The 24350-nt window shown below is 42.2% G+C and overlaps 1 protein-coding gene across 5 annotated transcripts in view; it reads left to right on the top strand.

Annotated features, from left to right (window-relative positions):
- HLF (HLF transcription factor, PAR bZIP family member) overlaps positions 1-24350 on the top strand; it is a 76627-nt gene that overhangs the window by 46159 nt on the left and 6118 nt on the right. For all 5 annotated transcript variants that reach the window (XM_001363488.4, XM_007481847.3, XM_007481848.3 and 2 more), the window contains exon 3: positions 19406-19626. In XM_001363488.4, the coding sequence (XP_001363525.1) occupies positions 19406-19626 (221 nt within the window). The remainder of the gene's footprint in view (positions 1-19405; positions 19627-24350) is intronic.

The raw sequence follows: 24350 nt of genomic DNA, 5'->3' as shown, positions 1-24350 counted from the left end.
TGGAGGGGGAGTGTCCCTGTTTTGCATGGGCACACAGAATTCCATAATCTTAATAGTGTGTGCTCCCTAAGTGTCTGCAATTGCCTAGCAACAGCATTTTAAGTATTACCATTAAATTACTAATGGACGATCTTATAACTTAGGAAAATGTGTAGAAATTTATTACATATAATTGCTAAAAAAATAAATTATACCAAATAAAATAAAATAAAGTAAAAAACTACTAATGGAGACAAAAAATGCCCCTTTGTTTGTTACTATCTTTTGATAGCAAGGATGCTGTATTTTTCCAAGATATCTACATCTCTGATTGTAAACTGTGCCATGTACACACACACACTGAATGTTTTCCTCCTACTCTCTCACTCTCCTTTTTCCCCCTTCGTTTTTCCCTCTCCATCTCCCACACACATTCCATTGAGATAAGGAAGCTGAAGGTACAATAATAATAAATGATAACATTTATCTGGTGCCTTAGGATTCGCAAACTGCTTTACTAATATTATTATTGTTTTGAACTTGAGGGAGGGGAGCTGGTTTGGGGAAACAGACCAGGCGTTCATTATTAAATATGATGAATTTGGGATGTCAACAGGCTGAGAGATGACACAGGAGTTTCAGGCTCATTGGGAAGTTTGTTGCCTAAGAACTATAGGGAATATTAAGCTGAAAGCCTTTGGTATTATTTGGGGGAGATTTACACAGGAGAGAGAATATTTCTTGGCTTCCCTAAGAAACTTAGACAGACTTCTATTTCATTTTATATATTAGAGCAAGAAAAACCCTGGTTTCTCTTTAAGTTTTACTTTTATTTTTCTTAAAAACCCTTTGCCTTCTGTCTTTGTATCAATTCTAAGGCAGAAAAGTGGCAAGGGCTACACAAGTGGGGTTAAGTGGCTTGTCCAGGTCTACATGACTAGGAAATGTCTGAGGCCAAATTTGAACCCAGGTCTTTCCAACTGCAGGCTTGGTACTCTATCCATTGTGCCACCTAGCTGCCCTTCTTGTTAAGTTTTATGAAAGCCCGGGCAAAAGAAAATGTATACAATTTAGTCCTGGATTGTTTGTTTCTGGTGAGGCCTATAGGCCACTTCTCAGAATAATGTTCACAAATGCATAAAATAAAATAACACGAGATTACCAAGGAAGCCAGTTATATTGAAATATATTGATCAAAATATTAACCACCATCACTAAACAGAAGTTCATGAACTCGAGGTTAACACCCCCTGCCCTAAGAAACATCTCCCTTTCTAGAAGCTGAGGAACCTCATTAAAAGAGAACAGAAAAGAATGGGCGTGTAGAGATGGACAAATGGGGAAATTATCAGAGGAATGTGGGTTTTGGATGAGCTAATAATAAGGATAGATATATATGTATGTTAAAGATTCTTTTTTTTATCAACAAAATAGGAACATTAATACTTAAAATATTTGCCCCATTGGGGTTTTGTGAGGTGCTAGCAGGCATTGTAAAACTTAAAGTGCCATTTAAATGGCAGTTATTCATGTTGATTTTACCCAAGATTTCCTCAGGGGGCACAGCCCCTTCACTGATACAGATCATCCCTTCTCTCCATCTCAGCAAGTGGTCAGTAGAGGTGTTTTTGCTACTAAGTGAGGCATCACTGGTGGCCTGCCTTCTAAGAATGAGTGTCTCTGAGGTTAGTGAGGCCAGACCTTTGAAGAAAAACTAATTCTCATTCTTGAAAACTATTTTAGCTTTGAAGGAACTTAGAGAAACTCATGAAACTCCAGAATAGCCTTGGAAAGAACTGCAGCCCCTTTCAATCCACCCTATGAGGATGTTTTGAGGTTGGGCAGAATAAGCTTGCTACAGTTAGAGATAGAACTTTGAAGAGTTTAAATACGGCATCTTTAGGCTAAACCAGGGAAATGGAATATGCATATTTTTCATAAAAAAAGTTGGCAAGGGCTACATGTCCAGTTGTCTCCTCCTTTTGGAGCTGCTGCTATATCACACATGGACAGCTAAGTGGTGCAGTAGGCCTGGAGTCGGGAACATTTGTCTTCTTGAATAGAAATCCAGCTGCAGACACTTACTAGCTAGGTCACCCTGGGCAAGTCTTATAACCCTGTTTGCCTCAGTTTCCTTATCTGTAAAAATGAGCTGGAGAAGGAAATGATAGGCCACTGCAGTATTTCTGCCAAGAAAATCCCAAATGGGGTTATAAAAGATCAGAAATGACTAAAATAACTAAACAAGAAGATCACACATAATTTAGAGATGAGAGGGACATTATCAGGCAATTAGTCCAGCCCCCTCATTTTACAAAGGAAGAAACTGAGACTCAGAGAGGATAAGATAATTAACTGGACCAGCGCCACACAGCAGAGCCAGAATTCTGCCTCATTCTTCAAATCATTGTAAGGGAAAGAAGTCAAGAAAGAAAACTGAGAAAACACATCAGATCACAACTTATATTTCTATAGCTACAATAGAGGGAGGAGGAGGAAATACAAATAGTCCTTAGGCTTAGTTTTATTTGGAGAGTTAGAAATGCAGATAATACAGACCTCTTTCCAACTGAAAAAAAGATCTTTTGCTTGGCCAGGCATGCTTTCCATCAATTTCTGGACTCTCTGTAAAGTAACTTTCTGAGGTTTGTTTGGGAGGGATGAAGCAAGGGAGGTGGGAGGGAGATAAGGTGAGGGTTGGGGGAAGTTGCAAATCCCCAAACCAATGTTGTCCAAAGTGCCACCTTGGTGATGTGGTAGGGCTTTTCTTTTGTGTGTGTATGTATGTGTTTGCTGTTTTTAGCAGAGTATGTCTCCCATTCTTTTTCTTTTATAAGAGGTTATTATAAAGGGTGATAAGGGTCATATGTGCAGACTAAAGTAAATAAACTTGGTATTATTCTGCCCTTTTTGGAAAGAAAAAAAAAACAACCTTCCTATCAAAATTCAGTTGGCGGCATCCCTGGCATGCAGGGAGGAAGGGTGAGAATGAGGGTAGTTGGGAGGTGTGGGCTCACCCCTTCTGTTGGAGCATTGTGCTAAAGAGGCTGAGGTGAAGGATACGAATGCACCAGGGACCAGTTAGTTAGTTTCTCCAGAGAAACACTGTTATCCTGCATGGGCTAGGCTGGAGGCCGGCTTCCAAATGCCTCTCTCTCATCAATCACAAGCTGGGAAGCAGGCTAGAGGAGAGGGTATGACTCCTGTTGCTGATGGCTGGTATTGATAGGCTTTACAGATTGCAAAGCCTCTTCCTTAACTAATGGCAATGGTGGGTGCTAGATAGAACCCAAGCCAATTATTGGAGGAAAAAACCTCAAAAACTTGTGCCTTCCTGAGATGTGCATTAGCGTCAAAACTGAGACATGTAATAAAACCTGGATACCAAAAGAATGGGAGACACAATAGCATTGTGCTGGGCAGTGGATAGGGAGCACTAGGTCTGAGAGAAAAGAAGATCTGAGTTCAAATCCAGCCTCAGACACTTAGTATCTGAGTACCTCTGGGCGAGGCACTTAGTTTCCTCATCTATAAAAAGGGGAGAATAATAACACCTACTTCCCAGGGTTGTTGTAAGGATAAAATGGTATTCTTTTTGTAAAGCATTTAGTATAGTGCCTGGCACTTAATAGATGCTTTGTAAACATCAGTTATTATTATCATCATTATCTTGGAAGATACAGAGGCATAATACAAGGAACTTTCCCTTGAGGAGCTTACATTCTATGTAAGAGAATATTGTCTGCCAAGATCAAATGTCATTTGAATATTGATGGTAAATAATAGGAGAGGATTTAGAGATTATTGAAGTCCAGGAACTTAGTCTTTATCAGACTAGTCACAGGGGAGAAAGTGGGATGTTCCTTTTCCACCATCTGGGCCAATCTCACATGATGTATTTGGGAAACAATAGAGTATTTTGGCTGGTGTCCCCCAGGAGAAAAGATGGCCTAGATGGTAGAAGGCTTGAAGGTGAGACTAAGGAAGGTAGACTTTACAGAGAACCACTGAAGGTTTTCCAACTGTGGGGTGACATATAGAAAGCATCTGAGTGACCTTGGAAAAGTCATCTGATCTTTATTTCTTCATCTATAAAATGAGAGGAGAGTTGTTGATCCCTAAAGCCCTTTCCCATTCTAAATCTGTGATCTTAGTCTGTAAAAGGAGGAGCTTCATTCTTCATCTCTGACCTCTAGAGGTCCTTTATCATTTTAGAAAAATTAATCTGATGTTGCTGGCAGTGGATTGAGTTCCAGGGTTGGCATCAGGAAGACCAGAGTTCAAACCTTACCTCCCTCACTTAACTAGATGATCCTAGGCAAATCACTTGATCTCTTCTCATGTCTCAGGCAACTAACTCCCAAATTTTGACTTATTTACAAAGTTATATTAGTCCACATTGGTGGTAGAAGGAACACCCACACCAGAAGTTCCCTCACTCTAACAAAATCACAAATTTGCCGTGTATTTAAGTAATCTGGCAGCTGTGTGCCAGATGGATTGGAGGCAGGGGAGGCAGAAGGCTATTGTAATCGTCCAGGCATCTGGTGGTGGGGGCCTAGAGCAGGGTGGCAACAAGAATAGAAAGGGAGAGAGTACATGAGAAACATTGTGAAAGAAAAGCTCACATGACTTATAGAATGTTAAGAGCAAGAAGGAACTTTATGGGTGATCTAATCTCAGGGTTCTTAACCTTTTTAGGTGTGTCGTGGGCCCCTGAAGATTTCTGGTAAAACCTGTGGAATCTTTCTTAGAATAATGTATTTATTTTTATTAACAGATTAATTTTTTAAAAAACCCTTACCTTGCGGCTTAGAATCAATATTGTGTATTGGTTTTAAGGCAGCAGAGCAGTAAGGGCTAGGCAATGGGGGTTAAGTGACTTGCCCAGGGTCACAAAGCTGTAGAATCATGTTTTTAAATGCATAAAATAAAAGTCAAAGGATAACCCCAAAATTCAATTATGTTGAAATATAGCATTCAGACTATTTTTAAAAACAAACTCACAGCCTCCGGGTTATAAAACCCCGATCCAATCCAATCTTCTGATTTTACTTTTTTTTTTTAAATCCTCTCTTTCTGTCTTAGTAATAACTCATACAGCTAGGAAGTGGAGGCCAGATTTGAAACCAGGTCCTCCTAACTGCAGGCATGGTGCTCTTTCTACCGTGCCATTTAGTTGCCCCTCAGTATCATCTTTTTATAAGGTATACGAGGCCCCAAGAGGCATAAACTGTTCAGCCATTTTCTAGGCAAGTCCAACTCTCTGTGCTCTCATTTGGAGTTTTCTTTGCAAAGCTACTGGAGTAGTTTGCTATTTCTTTCTCCAGCTCATTTTACAGATGAGGAAACAGACAAAAGGGCAAGTGACCTCTTCAGTCACATAGCTACTAAGTGGCTGAGGCTAGATTTGAACTCGCGAAGATGAGGCTGCCTGACTAAACCTAGGGCTCTATTCACTGCTGCCTCGCTGCCCTAGAAATGACTGTGTACAAGGTCAACTGAGATAATATTTGTAGAAAATGCTAGCACCTGGCACACAGTAGGTGCTCTATAAATGCTTATTTTCTCCCTCTCCACTTCCTTTCTTTTCCCTTCATGGAGTTTGTTGCAGAGTGAAACTAGCAATCTTCCTGATTTCCTCTTCCAAACTCCTTTTTCCATAAACCTGACAAGAGATGGGGAAAAGAGAGAGGGGGTGATGCCATGGTTTTGAATTTGAAGGAAAGTATCTGATTTGGGGGGAAAAGGTGAGGAATTCAGTTTCATACAGTGGTGTGTGTGGGAGGAGGGTAAGCCAAGAACAGATAGCAGAGGAGTTCAAGAGGCTGAAGTTTGCTATCCAAGAATGACCAGGAATGGCTGGAAGCCTCAGGTCCTCTTTGGGGGAGATTTGCACAGGAGAGGGAATATTTATTGGCCTCCCTAAGGGACCTTAGAAAAACTTATATTTCAGCTTCATGTTTGGGCAATCTAGAAATCAAAGGAAACTCTGGTTTCCCTTTTATGATTAATGGGTGAGGGGCAGGGTGGGGCTTGAGGAAGGAACATGTGTACAGTTTGTTCCTGGTTTGGAATTTAACATCAATGAGAGGCTGTATTTCTAGGCACACAGAGCATGGAAGTTAGGGTAAGGAACATCTGGGTTCAGATTCTGCCACAGACACTCACTAGTTGCTTTACCTATACACAAGTCATTTAACCTCCTTCAGCCTCAGTTTTTTCATCTGTAAAATGGGATGATAACACCTGTAGCACTACCCTTATAGGATTAATTGGAGGTTGAAATAAAAATAGAATATGTAAAACCTTAAGAGCACATAAAAACTTTTACAAACATTAGAGAGCTAAGTACATACCAATTATGAATAGCTGATACAATAACTGAATATAATAATAATAGTTGAATAAAATAATAGCAGACACTAGCTGGGTGACCCTGGAAAAGTCACTTTGCCTCAGTTTCCTCATCTGTGAAGTGAGCTGGCGGAGGAAATAGCAAACCAGTGTCTTTGCCAAGAAAACCTCAAATGGGGCACAGAGAGTCAAGCATGACTGAAATGAGTGAGCGACAGCAAAGAAATTCTAAGAGTTATAGGTGAGGAAGGGGTTATTTTCCAAGTATGGGAGACGGCCTGTGCAAAGGCTAGGAGATATAAGATAGAGAAAGGGTCATCAGTATGGTAAAAGTTATTCAGTGTGTGAAAGGGAGAAATGTGGCATTTTTCTGGGAAGTTTAGTAAGGTAGACTGGAGCCTGATATGAAAGGCTCTAAAAACGATATTACCTAGCTGTCCGACCCTGGGCAGGTCCCTTCAGTTTGTCTGTTTGCAAACTGTTTGCCTCAGTTTTCTCATTTGTAAGATGAGCCAGAGAAGGAAACAGCAAACCCAAGAAAACCCCAAAGGAGGTCACGAAGAGTAAGACATGATTGAAAAATGACTCAGTGGCAACAGCAAAATGCCAAACAGAGGGGTTTGTATTTGATCCTCCAGGCAATAGGGAACCCTTGGGATCCTTGTGAAGAGGGGAACAGCATGGCCATAATTGAGCTTTAGTGATATCATTTTGGGCACTGTGTGGAGTATTAATTGTGGAGACCAGTTAAAATGCTTTAAAATATATATATATATATATGGTAATAAATAGTTCAGGGGAGAGAAGATGGGGCATCAGCCAGGGTGGTGGAGATGAGTAAAATCAATTCTTTTGACAACTGACTTAAGTTGCAAATTAAGCACTTTTTAAAAAAGCCCCAAACAAGTTACGGAATAATACAGTGTCCAAATGTCTTAGAGGAATTTGAAGCTGTAATAAAAGGTAGGTGGCACAGTGGATGGCATGCTGGATAGTCAGGAAGAGGAGTTTAAATCCAGCCTTACACATTTAACTTAGCTATTGAATCCTAGGCAAGTCACTTAACCTCCATCTGCTTCAGCTTCCTCAGCTGTAAAATGGGAGTAAGAATAGCATCTACCTCCCAGGGTGGTAATGAGAATCAAAGGGGCATATATTTGTGAAGAGCTTTGCAAAACTTAAAAGTTTTTATATAAATTCTAGCCGTGATGATGGTGAGGACACTCTTTATTAATAGTTTTCATGGTGTCTGGATGGTGCTAGTCTAGGCAGTAAATATAGTTTAAAAAAAAAAAAGAATTTGCTTCTGCCTTTCATGAACATACATCTAAACGTGGACCTTGTGTTTTCACAATGTCAGGGTATCTCAGCTTTGATGCTGTAGTCCCATCATAGTGTAATGTTCACTTTTCCACACATGTTCCATTAATGGGAGACAGCCTTTGCAAAGGAGTGGAGATGGAAGAGAGAGGGTCATCCAGGTGGTAGGACCACAGAGGAAGTGAAAAGGTGTCATGTGTCATTTTTCTGGGAAGTCTTTCAAGGGAGAACAGAATCTGATCCACAAAAGAGTCTAAAAATGACACTAATGGTGTGACCCCTGGACAAATCGCTTCCCCCGCTTGCCTCAGTTTCTTTGTTTCTTCTCCATCTTCTCTTAGGAGGTAATTTGGTATATGGAAAAAGGAATTTGGAGCTGGAGTTTTTCTAGTTCCCTCTCTGTCACTAATAAACTCCCTGAAGGGGAAAGAGAGGAGGTGGGGAAGAGAGGGAATATGCATTTATCTACAAATATTACCTTAACTTGGACACAGTCATTTTTATCTCATGTGTCTTGTAAAATAAAGTCACAGAACGTGTGAAAGATAGATTCCAAGTACTTAAAAAACTCATTTCTAAGGGAATAAACAAAAGAACCTGTTAGGTCTCAGTTTCCCCATGTAAAGTGAGGGTGATTTTATCTGCCCTACTTACCCTATATTTTGGATGAGAGAATAAAATGAGATCATAGGAATAAATGTACCTTGAAAAGGAAGAATGCACGGTTTCAATGCAGGATGTCATTTATATAAATAGCAGCCCTTCTCAGAGCTTGGTTTGGGGCCTGCAGAGTCCTCCTCTGCCCTCCAGAGTTTGTGTACCCTCCAGGAATGCCATCTTCCTTTCTGGTCTGAGATGGTTTCTGAGCATCCATGGACAGGGGCCCTAAAATGAAGCTGGTAAGATATCTGGAAGCTTTAGACACAGCTTCCCCCTCTTAAGATGCAAAAGGGAAGTTGTCCTTTGGTGCTGGGGGATGGATTTCTATATTTTTTCATGTGTCCTTGTGGCAGTCCTGGAAGAGATTATTCATAATTTTTAATGCCTTAAATTTACAAAACACTTTGTTCATAGCAGTTCTGAGGTAGGTGGTTGTAAGTGTGATTTTCCTCATTTTTTACAGATAAGGAAACCCAGATCTTGAGGGTTAAGTGAGTTGTCCAGGGTAGCACAATTAGTTTTACAAGCCTGGCCTGGGATAAGTCTTCTGCCTTTAAGATCAGTGTTAATTCCAGTGGGCCTCACCTCTTCCCACCTTGCTGTCTCCAACAGTAGGCTGCTTGTTCTTGGTGGATATTAGCTTTGTCGTCCAGTTGAATAGAAAAGGACATCAGGAATGAGCCAAGGTGGAAGCGGAAGCAGAGGAGGGGTACGTGTGGCTGGGGGAGCGACGTGAGACAGTGCTCCTGTTATTCCTCACTGGCTATCCTCCTGCTTCCCCACTCCAATGTGCCAGTGTCACCAGCTCTGAAATACACTTCCTCCTGGCCTTGGCACCTGGCACTGTGGCTTTCCTCCCTGGCTGGCCTCACTCCCCGCAATGCCTTAGGCCTGCCGACCTCTGTTGCCATCAGGGATGGCCGAAGCAGAGTGCCTTGTGGCCATCATACCCGCTCTCAGACTCCCATGTGACCCTGGGCAAGTCACTTCACCTCTTTGCCTCAGTTTCCTCATCCGTAAAATGAGCCAGAGAAGGAAATGGCAAACCATCCTAGTGTCTTTGCCAAGAAAGCCCCAAAACCCCTTCGTGGGGGTCATGAAGGGTCAGACACGACTGAAAACGATTGAACAACAGCTTTTAGACCACAGGAGGAGGCTGGCTAGCTGGGGAGCCTGAGCAACTGTCCCATCTCCTTATATAGAGTGAGCTTCTGGGCCGTTCTCATTTCCCTCCATTCCTTCCCCAGCTCCTCACCTCGGACTCCATGGCTGATTCTTTTATAGAAGGTAGCTCAGTTCTGCCTTGGAGTGCAGAGAGATAGAATTCTGGCTGGGCTCATTGGCAGAAGCAGTGTGCGCACACACACACACGCGCGTGCACACACACACACACACACACACACACCATTAACTCCAGTCCGGTAGCAGGCCACACAGAGCGCTGTTGTATCTCGGGGCCAGTGTCTCGTGCTGGGTACCACTGGGGCATACCTGGACAGTGAGCCTCCCCTTGGAGTCTGACGCCACGGAGAGGTGCAGATGAATGACAGATGGCAGAGCGTGACAAGGGAGAGGAGGAGGAGCTGCTGGGAACAGAGCAAGCAGCAGTGGACCAAATGCATTTCTTCCGCCTAACTTTTAATTACTGTAATTTGGGGGTTTGAGAACATACCTCTATCCTGTGTCATCCAGCCTGTAAAGTCAGCTTCTAAATTCTTCTATTGCTGCATGTCAAATACTCTGGTGAAGGGTCCCGCATCCTTTTCCTGATGAGAAGCTTCTTTTGATCCATCAATATGTTTATTTTTTAAATGCTTAAGGTCAATGAAGCCTAGCTATTAATTAGAAGCCTCCATCAGCCAGGATATTAGAATTCATTCCGAAGATATTTATTAAAAATCTGAGCTGACTAGATGACATAGTGGTTAGAACACATTGCTACCTCAGACAATTAACCAGTATATGTCACTGGATAGACGAGTCACTAAAACCTCTCTCAGCCTCAGGGTCTTCATCTGTAAAATGGGGGATTATAATAAAAACCCCTTCCAGGATTGTTGCAAGGATCAAATGAAGTAAAAACCTTTTGCCAACCTCAAAATACTATATACATGATAACTATATAATTTAGGGTACTGTCCTTGGTGTTGTGGGAAATTCAAAAGTAAAGAGGATATGATTTACCCTCAGTGAGGATTATAGTCATGAACTTTGGTTTTATTGCAATCATTGAGGAAGTGAGAGATGGAGATGAAGATCATAGAAATTTAGATCTAGAGCTGTGAGATGTCTTAAAGGCAATTGAGTTCAATTCCCTCTTTTACAGATGAAACTAAAAGGTATTAGTACTTGCCCAAGATCATAGTAGTATTTGGGCAAACTGGATTCGAATCCATTTCTTCTGAGGGTGCTTCTGTCCCAGATGGCTAAAGAGGTATTAATGACTTACCCAAGGTCATAGTAATACTTGGCCAAGCTGGATTTGAATCTATTTCTTCTTCTTTTTTTAATATCATCTAATGTTTATTTTGTTTTTGTTTTTCTTTATTTTATTCCAATACCAAATATACACATAGGTTTTCCAAAGATGCATGATTCATTGAACCCATTTCGTCTGAGGACATGCTTTGCTCTGTTCAGTGCTTCTTCCTCACATAACTAAGAGGTGCTAATGACTTGCCCAAGATCATAGTAGTACTTTGACCCAGCTGAACTTGAACCCACTTCTTCTGAGGGCATGTTTTGCTCTGTTCAGTGCTTTTTCCCCAGATGGCTATGTGATCTCTGAAGTACCTTCCACTTGTGAGATGAGGTGATTTGGGGGGGAAAGGGATAAGGATAAGGAGAGAGAGGGAGAAAGAAAAGAAGAGGGTGAGGGAGAGAAAGAGAGAAAGAAAAAGGTGGGGGGGATGAATGAGAGATAAGATGGAGAGAGCTGACATTTATTCTTTGTTACCCTCTGTCTCTCCTGGCTTCTGTGAGGACTCTTCCTGCCCCTCACTGCGAAGGAGGATGAAGATGCAGGCATAGGAGCTCCCTCCCTGCTCCGTGGTTCCCTGGCTCTCCAGGGGCTGTGTGGGGTGCCCTTAGGGAGGGGAGCATAAGCTGGGACCTTTCTGCATGAATTCCCTTAGAGCTGTCCCTGTGTTAGGGAAGGCTTGCTAGGCTGGTTACTGGCAGTCAGTGGGTTGAGGACCCTGGCGTTATTCAGTAAAGCTCTGAATTTGAGAGTTGTTTGTTTTTTTCTTCTTTTTTCACTGAATGTTCCCATGTGCCTATGAGTAGCCTAGTTACCTATTACAAATAGTGACAGACATATGCTTCATAGTGAGTGTTTACATTTCACGCCTTGAGCTAAATTTCTAACCTCACACCTTTGCTTGTATTTGTGCTGGCAACTTGATCCCAGGCAAAGGGGAGCATGGAAAATAACTGATAGAGTCTGGGTTGACTTTAAAACCTGCCTCAGAAGGGTTAAGTGATTTACTCAAGGGCACACAGTGAGTTCATTGTGGCCCAGATCTTCAGGCATTCATTCCACTATAGCAGCTATCTAGTTTGGACGTTTGCTTCACAAACTAATGATTTGTTTATTCAACTTACCTCCTGGGGGACCCTTTCTTTTTCTTTTTTATACCCTTACCTTCCGTCTTGGAGTCAATACTGTGTATTGGTTCCAAGGCAGAAGAGTGGTAAGGCAATGGGGGTCAAGTGACTTGACCAGGGTCACACAGCTGGGAAGTATCTGAGGTCAGATTTGAACCCAGGGTCTCCCATCTCTAGGCCTGACTCTCAATCCACTGAGCTACCCAGCTGCCCCCGGGGACCCTGAGTTGGAAGGAAACTCAAAGGTCACCAAGTCCAATCCCTTCATTTTACAAGAGGAAACTGAGACCCCGACATGTTACGTGACTTGGTTAGGGTCTTACTAGTCAGTATGTGGATCAGAATCTGTAGGTGTTGTAGCCATTACACTGGACGTCTGTATTTTCATTCCGTGAAGATTTCATGAGCACCTGCGATGCATACTTTTCCTGATCTCCTTCAATGCTAGTACCTTCTCCTTGTTAACCATCTCCAATTCGTCTCATCGGTAGCTCGTTTGTTTCTCGTGTCCTCCGTCAGACTGTACTTAGCACAGTCCTGGGTCCTAGCAGGTGATTGAATAATGCTTATTGGATGACTGACTGCACGCCGCTCACACCTGAACAGAGATCTTTCCCCCTTCTTGTTGAAGAACATTTCCTAACTGTGTTGGACCGCAGAGGCTTGAAATGAGTTAGAACGACTCCCAGATACCCAGATGTTGTCCAGAAGGAGCCGTTCCCAAATTTAATCCTCCACTAAACCTTTCTCTAAATTCAGCTCACGCTCTTTCTTGGAGGGGAACATCCCCGGCGAGCCAGAGAGGCCTGGAGGACTGGTTCATGAGCCCCTTGTGAGAGGTGGAAGGGAGGGAGGGAGAATGTCAAAAACAATGGAAGGGACTTTAGATACATCTAGCACACCCCTTCCTTTGCTGCCATTTTGAGAGTTATGTAAGCAGACTCATAGAGAAATTGAGTGATACACAAAGACACAGCAAGATTTGAACTTGGGTTCTCTGATCCTAATTCACTTTTTCCATTTCACCATAAAATATAATATATAAGAATTAATGAATATACTATACAGGAGCTGGTGAGAATTGGGGACAGACAGGTAGAGGAGGGGAAGGAAGGAGGCTTCAAATTTGCAGAATTTCCTAGCCTTTCTTTAATGTCACTGAGTCATGGAGACTTTCAGAAGTCTTGTGATGTCTTTGAAGCTCTCCTCAGAATGAAGTGTTTAAATGCATAAAATTTGATACTTGGGATTTTTCTATATATATGTATCTATATACAGTGTATCTATATACATATCTACACACTATGTGTCTACCTACATAGAGGAAACCAATTATATTAAAATAGTCACCAAAATAGTTTTTGAAAGGAAACTTCACATACCTCAGGTCAAAACCCCTGATTTAAAGGAAAATATTTACGTATCTTCTCAACAGCCCTGTATGTCCTCTTGTGAAACCAGAGAATTAAAGAAAAAAAAAATGAAGGCTCTGTGGTTGTCAGGGAAGGAGTTTCCTGCTAAATAGATTGTCTCTAGGGAAGTGAGCTTATTACTACTGCAAAGATAAAGAGACTCACTAATCAAGTTAATGCGCAAGAAATAAATAGGAGCCTGGTTGGTCGGCTTGTTGCGGCTACCTGCTTTTAATGCTGCAGCATAATAAGAAATTACACAGATGGATTTGTGATCTTTTTAATGGGAGCATTCTTTCCAGGGCTGCAGGTCACAGCCCTTCCATGCCTGCCCATCCCGAGTAGGCTTCTTGCCCTTGGCTTCTCATGAGTTCAGCCTGAAGCACTGAGATCTGCCCTTATTTTCTCTTGACATCAGATGGAGCACATGGGTAGTCCTTCTAGAAGTTGGACCTCTCTCTAACCACATTAAACAGCCCAGTTTCTTTCTCGCTGCTCTATTTTTGGGTGACATCCTTGATTCTGAGGCAGTTAGGTTGCACAGTGGATAGAGCGCCTGGAAGACTCATCTTTCCTGAGTTCAAATCTGGCCTCAGACACTTGAGCCATGTGATCATGGGCATGTCACCTCCCCCTGTTTGCCTCAGTTCCCTCATCTGTAAAATGAGCTGGAAAAAGGAAATGGCAAGCGACTTCAAGCATCTCTGCCAAGAAAACCTCAAACAGGATCACGGAGTCGAAACCAACTGAAACAATTAAACAATAACAAGTCTTTGATTCTACTTCTCTTTTGCGATTCCTTGTTTGTAGATTGCTGCCTGTTCATAACCATCATGTACCTCTCTGTTACCCTTGGGGTGAACTTAAAATTCAGTTATTTTGGGTGGCTGGTAATGAAAGAGCATGGACTGGGTAACCGTATTTTCCAAAACAAAACTTGGGGAATATGATGTGATATTCATTTTGCAAAAGATACTCATTCTGTGAAAGACGTTCATTTTACAAAGCTTTTTAAAAAGGAGACTTTTCTTGAAATTTGAAGTGTTACACAAAATCAAGGTCCTGTCTATACTATAAGAGGCTTTTGATTTTGATGTCTGGGAAATTTCTGTAGATTGGGATAAAGGTATAAATCCTGAAGAAATTTCTGGACACAAAGCTGAATGGGGTCACTGCCTAAATCTAAGTAGCTTCCATGACTTGAGAATCTGTCTTCCTTTGGGGGTACCCTAGGAGCCTGACTGAAGAAAGGGGTGGTAAGACCAGCTCATAGTACAGTGGAAAGAAATTAGATTTTGGAGTCAGAAGACTTGAGTTTGAATCCTTGCTCTATCACTTATTGTGCAACCTTAGACAAATCATTCACCTCTTGGGGATTTTCCATCCACTCATCTGCAAAATGAAGGATTTGGGAATTGGACTCTACAACCTCCAAGATCTCCTCCAGTTCTAAATATATAATTCTAAGGACGAGATTTTCAGAGTCCCTTCAAGGCTTAAAAGGAAGCCCTCCAGCTCGCCATAAGCATTATTCCTTAATTATTAGTTCTTTGGGTCAGCCTCCAACTGAATTATTTGGTAGTGATTAATGACCATTAAAGATAGAGGTAAGTTAGTAATATGACAGTACTAGAAGACATTTTGGAAAGTCATTTTGGTCAATTCCCTTGTTTTAGAGGAGATAAAGTAATAAAACTCAGGTTAGGTGACATGGTCAAGGTCACACAACTAATTAGGAGCAAAGCTCAAACTAGAATCAACCAACCATTAAATATTAAGTGTGTGCTGTATGCCAGGTGCTCCGAATTCAAGTACAGAGAGTAGAGCTCCATCTCTAGGAGAGCTCAGATCTCCTGACTCCCAGACCCCCAAATGTTCTTTTTCACTTTATCAGCAGCCTAGATTGGATCTGAGTCCCAAACTAATGTTTTGCTTTTTTAACTAATGAGAGATATGTCCCAAGCTGGGGCTCAGGGAAACAATTAGCTATGGAGAATAAGTAGTAAACTAAAGTATAATTTATTGCCTTGCTACAGCTGTAAGTCAATAAATTATCAGTCTCTGTCAACATGGGCACAATTGACTTGGCTTGCCGGTCATTGATAAAACATTAGTCAACCAGCTAATGGGATATGAGCTGCAAAATTCCTTTTAAAATTCATGCATAACAGGAAGCATACAGTTTTCAGCACTCTTCTTTGAAATTAACACGTCCAGTCCTGTGACAGAAGGGAAAGCCAGCTTTGGGGAGAACTGATGTCTTTCCAGCTTTCTTTGGTCCCCTTTGATCCACCTTTTTTATCCCTCCCAGATCCTCCCCAGCCCTTCCTGGAAGTCTCAGTCATCAGGACCCTTTTAAGAAGAAGAGGCAAAGAATGGCTTTTGTCCTCATCTCCCCTCTCAATCTTAATTCTCTGCAGAACCCAATTCTAATTCAAACCAGAGAAAACACCAGAGCACATGTTTTGGTTTGGTTTTTTTATTTTTTTTATGTTTTTTTGAAAGCGAGTCCCTCATAATTAATTAGCAAATGTGGCATGCAGAAGGAGGGAGGCCGGTAAGACCTCATTTGCATCTCTGAGAGCAAAAATCTGCCTGCTTGGCTGGGCTCCTTCTTGGAAGTTATAATGCAAATGTTCAGTGTTTGCAGAGAAGGCTTAGTGGGATGTTTGGCAAGTGCAAATTTCATCTTCCACAGAGCATGGGCAAGATTCTAGGGGTCCTGAGCAGGCCACCTTACTGTCTAATCTGTGGTTCAGACACCTTATCACCAGTCAGCCTGTAGGGGTGGTAGAACTGCATGGCATTAAATCAGAGAGTTCTTAGACCCCCTCCCCCCTGCATTGGGCTGAAATGCAAAGGCATCTAGGCAGCACAGTAGATGGAGTGCTGGACACAGAGTTAGGCTGGAGTTCAAATCCCACCTCACATACATGCTAGTTATACAACCCTTGGCAGATCACTTAACCTCTGTCTGCCTCAGTGTTCTCAGTTGTAAAATGGGGATAGTAATGGCACCTATTTCCCAGGGTTGCTGTTAAGATCAAATGAGCAAAGTGCTTGTTGAACCTTAAAGCGTTCTCTATGTGCCAGCTGCTACTGTTACAGAACATTGTTGGCCGAAGGGCCATTGGCAGTGGCCAGCACTCCTGGACCACCTACTCCATGCAGACTCCTGGATTAACCCCTTTGAGGCAGTGAGACCCAGCTCTCTGGCTAGGGAAGACCCAGTACCTCCAGGATCAAATTTAAAGCCTTTTGTTTAGTTTTTAAAGCTCTTCACAATCAGGGCCTTTTCTATCCTTCTAGGATAGTAATATTAGACTCCCCTCCATATATTCCAAAGTGCCATCTCCTGAATCAGTACTTTTTATTAGCTGGACCCCATACCTGGAACGCCCTCCTCTCAACTCCTGGCTTCCTTGACTTCCTTCAAGATTCACTTTAAAATCCTGCCTTCCGTACCATGACTTCCCCCTGCAATCTTTTTCTGATTGCCCTGTATATACATCTTGTACTGACAGTTTCTTGCCATTGTCTCTCCCACCAGAATGTGATTCCCTTATGAGTAGGGATGGTCTTTTCTATTCTAGAGCTTAGGCCAATGCTGGGCACCCAGTTAGGGCCTGATGCCGAGAAGGACTAGATGTTAATTGATGTATATATATTTTTTTAATTACTATAATTTCTCTTCTCTGTGCAAATGTATTTTAAGTATAAATTAAAAGCAGATTACTTTGAAATAAAAATTCTCATCCGACTATCTCTATTTTCTTTGCCTTATGAATGAAAAAAATGCATATAATTGATGAAGTTTGGCCCTATGGGATACTCTTAAATTCTAGACATATATATATAAATAAATGCTTGTTGATTGCCTAATCAAGGACTTCCTGGAGGAGGATAAAAAGTTGAGTGTAATCATCATCATAACAGTAATAATGCTAGTATTTTTGTTGTTGTTCAGTCATGCCCGCCTCTTTGTGACCTTATTTGGAATTTTCCTGGTAAAGATACTGAAGTGGTTTGCCATTTCCTTCTTCGGCTCATTTGACAGATAAGGAAACTGAGGCAGTGAGCAGATAAGTCCAGCCACTTCCTTGCCACCTGTTGAACCTCCTCACAGGCTAAAGGAGAGGCAGTTTCCATTGAGTAGATTAGGTTTGGGAGTACATTCAAACACCTTTCACTTGCTCCAGTCAAGAAACACAAGATCCTACCCGGTGTGTGTTCTCCAGTTGGTAAGGTGGGAGCTTCTCTCTCCCTGAAGCCCTGCCCTTTGCTCCACAGGACCTCCTGGGCCCAGTTCCTCCCTTTTGTCTACAAGGATCCAGAACCTAAGGAGACTCTGAAAGATCATTTGGAGACCTTGACTTTGCAGACTCACCCCCCACCCCTCCATTTCCCCATAGATCCATCCCACTCAGAGTTTCTGGGGCCAGCTTGAACCCCGTGGACTTTCTGCTTCTGTCCGGGACACGCTTTGGAGAAACCGGAATGAATCTCTGTTTTCCTACACCTTGGCAGCGGCAAGGAGTAGGCGTGAGGTGATTTTAGCCGCCCAGCCCCTCCCCATTGATGTTTTGGATTTGAAAGCAGCAGCTTGTAAAATCTGAAGCCAGGACCAAAAGCTCCGCGGACACCCCTTTTTGTTCCTAAGCAGCAACTTCCGCCAAGCCCTTCTGTGACATTCTTGCTATAGGGTCGGGGAGAGCCCTGGAAGTCTGGGGTGTATTTTTAGCAGGAAATCCATTGACTGCATTGGTGAGACGACACAAGTCTGGTCTTTTTGTGTAATGGACCTCTGTGGCAGCTGAGGAAAGCCTAGGTATCTCTTCTCAGAATCACATTTTTAAGAAGCTGAAATAAAATTAACGCATTCTGTTGATATATATACTTGTCACCATGTTTTTAAAACACTCACAGGCCCTGAGGTTACAAACCCCGTGTACATCATGGGCTGAGAGCCAGAACACATCTGGTTTTCAGGCCTGGCTTTAACATTTACTAGTAGTTTGAGCCTGGATGGAGTCACACTCTGAATTTCAGTTTCCGCTCCTGCAAAATTGAGATAATATAGGCACTGTCTAATTTAGGGGGAGGGAATAACGATTTGTTAAGTAGCAGGCACTAAGCAAGTAACTTTACAAATATTATCTCATTTGAGCTTCACAATAACTCTGGGAGGTAGATACTCTTATCCCCATTTTACAGATGAGGAAACAGGCAGATACATTAAGTGACTTATGTGGGCTGATTCCAAATTTGAACTCAGGTCTTAAAGAAAATATCTACTCTTACCTTACTGTGTATTTGGTTCCAAGGCAGAAGAGCAGCAAGGCCTAGGCAATGGGAGTTAAGTGACTTGCCCAGGGTCACATAGCTAGGAAGTGTCTGAGTTGAGATTTAAACCCAAGACTTCTTATCTCTGGGCCTGACTCTCTTTTCACTGAGCTACCTAGCTGTCCCCCCAGACCTCAGGGCTTCTTGAATCCAGTTCTAGCCCTCTATGCTCTTGTCCCCCCAGCTGCCTCATGGAATTATTGGTCAATGTTTATGAATCTTAAATTTCTGTCCCCACACAAAAATGATTAGACCTACTGTGTGAAGCTTAACAGGTTACCTTTCTTTTGTGGACTCTGGTTTTAAAATCATTAAAATAGTCAAAATTTTATTAGCCTTGGAGGCAGCTGGGTGGCTCAGTGGATTGAAAGCCAGGCCTAGAGACAGGAGGTCTTGGGTTCAAATGAAGCCTCAGATACTTCCAAGCTGCATGACCCAGGACAAGTCACTTAATCCCCATTGCCTAGCCCTTACCACTTTTCTGCCTTGGAACCAATTCACAGTATTTATTCATTGTAAGATAGAAGGTATGGATTTTTTTTTTAACTCTACTACCCTTTTTTTTTTTTAACAAGAATAATATTGGACAGGTAAAAGAGCAGATGTCAGAGCATGGAAATAAAAGAGATGATTGTTTTAAGTTTTGCTTTCTCCTGGAAAAATGGGCTGCTATTACCTTTGGGGAACTCCTTGGGTATTTCTGTTTCAAAACTCCTATGTCATTACAGGTCAGATATTATCCACAAACCGCAACACGCCAAGTCCCATTGACCCTGAGACCATCCAGGTCCCCGTGGGTTATGAACCGGACCCAGCTGACTTGGCTCTGTCCAGCATCCCTGGCCAGGAAATGTTTGACCCTCGAAAACGCAAGTTCTCAGAGGAGGAGCTCAAGCCACAGCCCATGATAAAGAAAGCTCGCAAAGTCTTCATCCCTGAAGATCTGAAGGTAAATTGGAACTGGTAACTAGGCTTGAGAGAGGAAAACTCAAAGGGTTTACCCGAGGAAAGGGATGGCATCTTGTGGCTAAGAGAGATGGATTTTTGATTGTTCTTCCTTTGGGAAGAGGGAAAATTACTTCATCTCATTGTGTCTCAATTTCCCACCTTCCTGACTCTGTATTTCACAGAAAAATTAGGAGAATCAGTAACATTTTAAGAGTTTTGAAGCCCTTAGCAGAAAATAGCTTCTGGTTATCACTTTTTAGTTTATCCTGGAGGAATGCTTAAGCCCAGGTTGGCTTATCTCTGCTTTGCCAAATAAAAATAGAATAGGGAATGTACATCTGTTCCTGGAATATATATTATATATTATAAAGCCAAATAAAAAGAACTTTTTCAATTATTTAGTGTTTGAAATCAGACATTTTACTTACAATTCGGGTTACTCTAAGACACCTGATAGTTAAGCTAATGTTTACTGGTAGGCTGATCATGGAGTGAGAGCAAGAGATAAGTGTTGGGGTTTGACTGCCATTCGTGGTCAGAAGGTCTGGAGGAGTGCTCTTACCATGTTGAGTGGATATATCCTCTTAGAGGGTTTCTGGAGGATATGGACAAGAGTACCGTAGGATGAAAAGGCATGGATGGGATGTAATCTACTGTGCTGTTGGGGAAAATGACTATTGCGATGAGATCTCAGATCCAGTGATGTATGTAGAAATAACTCTCTGCCCCCTCCTCCTCCCTCCTATTCACCCAATCCCAAATATGGTACACAAAGTAGAAAACTCTTTTGTTGGAATAAGGGGGAATGCGAGCTTTCTTTAACTGATTTATGCTAATACTTCCCACCTTCAGTTTCTAGAATGATCTCAGGGGGAGTAAGGAGTAGGGATGAAATAACAGTATTAACTCCTGTAACAGTCCAATTTAAATTCCTGGCAACAACTTCAGTTATAAGGTCGTGTTGAGTCTTGGTTCCATCGTAAATCTCAAGTTGAAAACTAGATTTTAAAGGGATAGAGAAAGCAGAATCTGCTACCCTTAAGACAGGATAGAAAAACAGCAAAATATAACCCAAGCCCCAGCTTCTTGATCAAATTGACTTTTAAGAAGCTGAGGAAAATGATGGTTACATAGGCTGGAAATTTGTAGTCATTCATACATTTATCTATTGATGGGGTTTTTTTTCCTAGTAAATAGTTACTCAGGGTCAAAAGTACAAGTCATTGTTCTGGGCAGTAAGAAGCAAGGATAATATGCAGTCCCTGCTCTCAAGTAGCTTACAGTCCATTTGGGACTGATATTCAAGATGGTAGTATACTTTCTTCCAATTGGTTGCTCTTCCCTGATTTATTTCCTTATTACCTAAATTCTACCTATATTTCAGGACTGTATCCATTGCACTTAAGCTGGGAAGCCCATCTAATACAGCTTTCCAAGACATTTGAAAGTTTCCCAAAGTGCTGCTAAATGGGGTTGTTTCACTCCTGGGGAAAAGCCTGAGGGTTCCCAAGACCCAAATGTCTCCGTAGGTAAAGGATGTAATAGTCAAAGATTCCAAATACTCTTGGTAGTAAAATGATTCCTGATCACATAGTATTATATCCCTTCCCCCTCAAAAACAAATTGCTTCTGACAATTTTTGTAAATGAAAAAGAAAATAGTAGAGCAGTGTTAGCAAAAAACTATGAAATGCTGAATGTATATGAACAATAGCAAATGTAACTGGATAAAATGTAGAATAAAATCAATTAATAGATGCATAATTATAATTTAAATTGGTGAGGATTAGGCATAAGTGGCAAGTACCTAATAGAAATAACTAATTATTAGTACTTTTATAAAGTCTGAAAACCCCACACTTTTAAAATCATGGTGGGGAGGGGGAAATAGTATGGTACAATGGATTTTTGAGTGGTGAAGCTTTTGAAGATTTGTTTCTAACTTACGAGGACCAAAGAAGCCAAGAAGTCTCACCATTTTACTCCTTCCCATGGGCCTCAAGGCTGCAGGAGTCAGGATAGAGCAACCTCTAGGATACCCGATCAAGCTTGGTTTTGGATGAGATATATGTTAACCCTCTGTAATAAACAAGGAGATTCCATTCCACCCGCAACGGTCATGAATGTGGTTGTGTAAGAGGGCCCCAAATTATCCCTAGGCCTGCACCCAGTACTCTGAAATCTACTTTTCATGCTCAGAGCCCTGGGGAAAATGGAATTAACATCGAGGGGCATGCTATAGAAACCACTGCTGAGGCAGGTTAGGACCATTACCAATAGAGTGTTGAGAAGTAAAGATGAAAATGGGGAACCCCAGGAAGGAGAATTTGTGGGCCGGTTTCCCTCTAACCCCTTCAGAGAGTAAATTGAGATGGGAATTGTGAAAGAAAGATTTTGTCTTCTCATTAATGAGTCCAAAACCCAAAATAATTCCTCCATGGTTATTGTACCTATCAATGTTCTACTGGTTATGAATCCATTTGGGTTTATGAGCAAACATCCCAGGGATGTAGTCAGAGAGGAGACTCTTTCCATATGAATCCGTTTCATCCCATAACTGGAATGTTAGAGCTGGGGAAGAATCTTGAGGATAACCATCTAACATGCTCTGCTTTTTGGAGGTGAGAAAACTGCAGTTCACTAACTGAATCCCAAGAATTGTGATGGCGGGTGGGGGTGGAGGGGATGGTAGCAAGCATTGTAGAGGATGGATCCCTGAAGGAAGAGGGTGCCCTCTAAGAGAACTTTGGGCAGTAAGACAAGTACTTAACCCTGAGAGAGGAGGAAGCTCAGAGACATGACAGGGGAAAGAAGTATGGAAATGGAAGGGAGCAGAGAAACTTTGATGTGTTGCCTCAGCCTTGTTCTTTTGCCTCCCCTCCCCAGATAGAGCCGTATTTCTATTATTTATTTATTTTAAAGAACTAACCCTACCTTGTACCTTAGAATCAATATTGAACATCAGTTCTAAGCCAGCAGAGGGGTGAGGGCTAGACCCTTGGGGATGGATCAGTGACTTGCCCAGAGCGCCAAAGTATCTGAGATCAGATTTGAGCCCAGCTTCTCTCATTTTCAAGCTTGCTGCTCTGTCCACTGAGCCATCTAGCTGCCTCTAGCCATGTTTCTATTCCCACTCCCACTTCCTCCCCCCCTTTCTCTATGGGACAGCCTAGGAATGGTTGGAATGCATCAGAATCTTTGTTTCAAAATTTAGAAGAGACCCTAGAAACCATCTAATCCGAAAAATCCCCATTTTATGGAAGGAAACTGGCCCAGAAAAAGGAAGTGATTCATCCAGAGGCACTCAGCTGCAGGATAGTTTAATTTAAGGCTGCTGAATTTCTACCAATTAGAAAACTAAGAGGATTAATGAGGAAAGACTGTTGAGAAAGTTAAGAAGCTGAAGAGCATTCTGTCAGTTCTCTTGGTTCAGAAAGCAAGCTGATTAAAGTAGACTAAGGCAGAGAAGGGAATGAGTACTTCGACTTGAGGGTGGGAGGCACGAAGGTAATTTTGGAACGTTGCAGCATTTTGGGAGAAGGCAGGGCTGGTGGGGGGACGCCTGAGCCGTAGAGATTTGCTGGGGGAGGAGGATAGAATGTGCAGATTCATTAAGGAACTCAGACAGGGAGGTGGGCAGAGAAGAAAGAACTTTGTGACAGCTGTCCCTCTCTGTCGTGGGCCTGGGATGGAGGCTGCAAATGTGCCTGACCTGCCCTCTTCTTCATCTTCTGCCTGGACTGCATGACCACCTCAGGGAAGTTTTAACCCCCCTTTCTTTGTGAGCATCTTCATGGTGATGACACCTGGGATGATGGGCAGGAGTGAGAGCCAGGACCACATAGAATGGGTGTCTCTGTAGGGACCAGTATGAAAGGAATAAGCATTTAGTAAGCACCTACTATTTGCCAGGCACTGTGCTAAGATTTAATTACAAATATACTCTCATTGGGCACCCACAGCAACCTTGTGAGGTGGATGCTGTTATTGTACCCATTTTATAGTTGAGGAAACGGAGGCAAACAGAGGCTAATTTCACTTGCCCAGAGTTCCCCAGCTGGTAAAGGTCTTCTTGACTTCAGGCCAGCCCTCTAGTCTGCTGCCAGCTACTACAGCAGTGGTTTTTAATAGCATGCCAGCTCCTCAGTAATAATTCTATTTCCCTCCAAGGCTTTGGCCATGAAAAACAGATCTCAAAGTACTGGGAGCAGGCCTAGGAGATAATTCCGGCCCCTCAGACATAATCACATGCATCCACCATGACCCTTAGGGTTCTGGGGAAGAATAAGAAGATTAGGTCCCTCAGGGCTTCCTGGATGGCACGTGACTGCAGACATCAGCTTTGCCCCTTTCAGTCTGGGATTAAGAGATTTGTTTCTGCAATTTGTTAAAATAAAGAGGGATGGGGCTCAGGTGGCTTCATAAATGAATTGCCTAAAGCTGATTTTGAGAAGCGGGGGACCTACATGGGGAGTTCTAAAGCAAGATCTAGGTGGGGGGTGTTTTTCCTAAGAGGATTTTCTTTTATTTTTTGTTTGATGGAAAGTAGGATTGCTTTCCTATCAACCATCAATGAGGATCTAAGTATCAACCAGGTTAAATAAGGTCTATAAGAAAGGACTGTCAGGAACATACGAAATCTTTCTCTCTGTCTCTCTCTCTTTCTCCTCTATTTCTCTCCCTTTCCTCCCTCTCTGTCTCTGTCTCTGTCTCTGTCTGTCTGTCT

This window comes from Monodelphis domestica, chromosome 2, assembly GCF_027887165.1.
Source record: "Monodelphis domestica isolate mMonDom1 chromosome 2, mMonDom1.pri, whole genome shotgun sequence".
Taxonomy (NCBI): Eukaryota; Metazoa; Chordata; class Mammalia; order Didelphimorphia; family Didelphidae; genus Monodelphis; species Monodelphis domestica.
Note: the sequence above shows the minus strand (reverse complement) of the source record. Positions and strands in the feature narration are given on the sequence as shown.